At 43.0% G+C, this 1,113-nt stretch overlaps 1 protein-coding gene across 1 annotated transcript; it reads right to left on the bottom strand.

The window, feature by feature from the left end:
* Positions 1-7: 7 nt before the first annotated feature.
* LOC131214554 (uncharacterized) lies at positions 8-363 on the bottom strand (the record flags this gene model as incomplete). The annotated part of the gene is made up of 2 exons (XM_058208906.1): positions 261-363; positions 8-187 (listed from the first exon to the last, which is right to left on the bottom strand). Coding segments are annotated over exons 1-2 (186 nt in total), but the record flags the coding sequence as incomplete, so codon positions are not given.
* Positions 364-1,113: the final 750 nt, after the last annotated feature.

The raw sequence follows: 1,113 nt of genomic DNA, 5'->3' as shown, positions 1-1,113 counted from the left end.
ACAGTCCGTGGTCCAGCAGCGAAGAGTATCCCAAGCCACCAAGGGAAGAATAGTGACCATATCCGTCGTACGCATTCAGGCCATAGGCTCCGGAGTTGTAGGAATACGGGAGAACCGATTGAACGGCCGGAAGGTACGATCCGTTGGATGCGGTGGCCAAAGCCAAGACGACGATTAAGATAGCACCCTGAGGAAAGCAAGATATCATAAATTAAGAACTATTCTTGAAAGGAGACCTATTTTTGCTGTTTCTTATTTACCTGCATGGTTGTTTTGTACGCTGTATGTCGCTGGTGCTATTGGAATCGAACTGTGGTACGTCTGCGAAATAATGGCACATTTATACTGTTCCGGTGTTTACTTCACATTTCTCATGTAGCAAGTTTGTGGCAGTTTTTTTTTGTCTGCTTCCGTTTTAATCGTTTTTCGAACCTCGGCATTTTTAGTGAATGTTCCTTTTCGCGAATTTTGGCTCGTTGGTGTGTCAATCCGTGACCCAATCATCGTTTAACGCATGATTAGTTTTTTAAGTGCTTCCGAGATAGCAAGACTTGCTACTCTATGAAGAAGACTTACACAGGGACTTTCATGGTCAGTGCACAACTTCTATGTGTTTTATTATTTTATATCGTTCGACTGTTTTCCAACAGATACAACGATGATTGTTTTAAATATACCAAGGTTTTTTTCATTCATGATAGGATACTATGTTTCAATTTTACAGGTATAAAAGGCCGATGACATGGTCAAGTTGAATCAGTGTCAAAACAGCGTCGAAGCTTAACCCATTCAACTAACCAAATCATCAACAATTTTAAAGTGGAAATAAATTTCACAGACATGAAGGTGAGTTTCTAACTCCAAGAAGTTTTTATACAACGTCGCTCAACTTTGTTTCGTTCTGTGATTAGGCCTTTATCGCATTCGCCGTCCTGGCTTTGGCCACCGCATCCAACGGATCGTACCTTCCGACCGTTCAATCGGTTCTCCCGTATTCCTACAACTCCGGAGCCTATGGCCTGAATGCGTACGACGGATATGGTCACTATTCTTCCCTTGGTGGCTGGGGATACTCTTCGCTGCTGGGCCACGGACTGTCGTATCCTTACTCTA

Source organism: Anopheles bellator, unplaced genomic scaffold (assembly GCF_943735745.2).
Source record: "Anopheles bellator unplaced genomic scaffold, idAnoBellAS_SP24_06.2 scaffold01321_ctg1, whole genome shotgun sequence".
Taxonomy (NCBI): domain Eukaryota; kingdom Metazoa; phylum Arthropoda; class Insecta; order Diptera; family Culicidae; genus Anopheles; species Anopheles bellator.
Note: the sequence above shows the minus strand (reverse complement) of the source record. Positions and strands in the feature narration are given on the sequence as shown.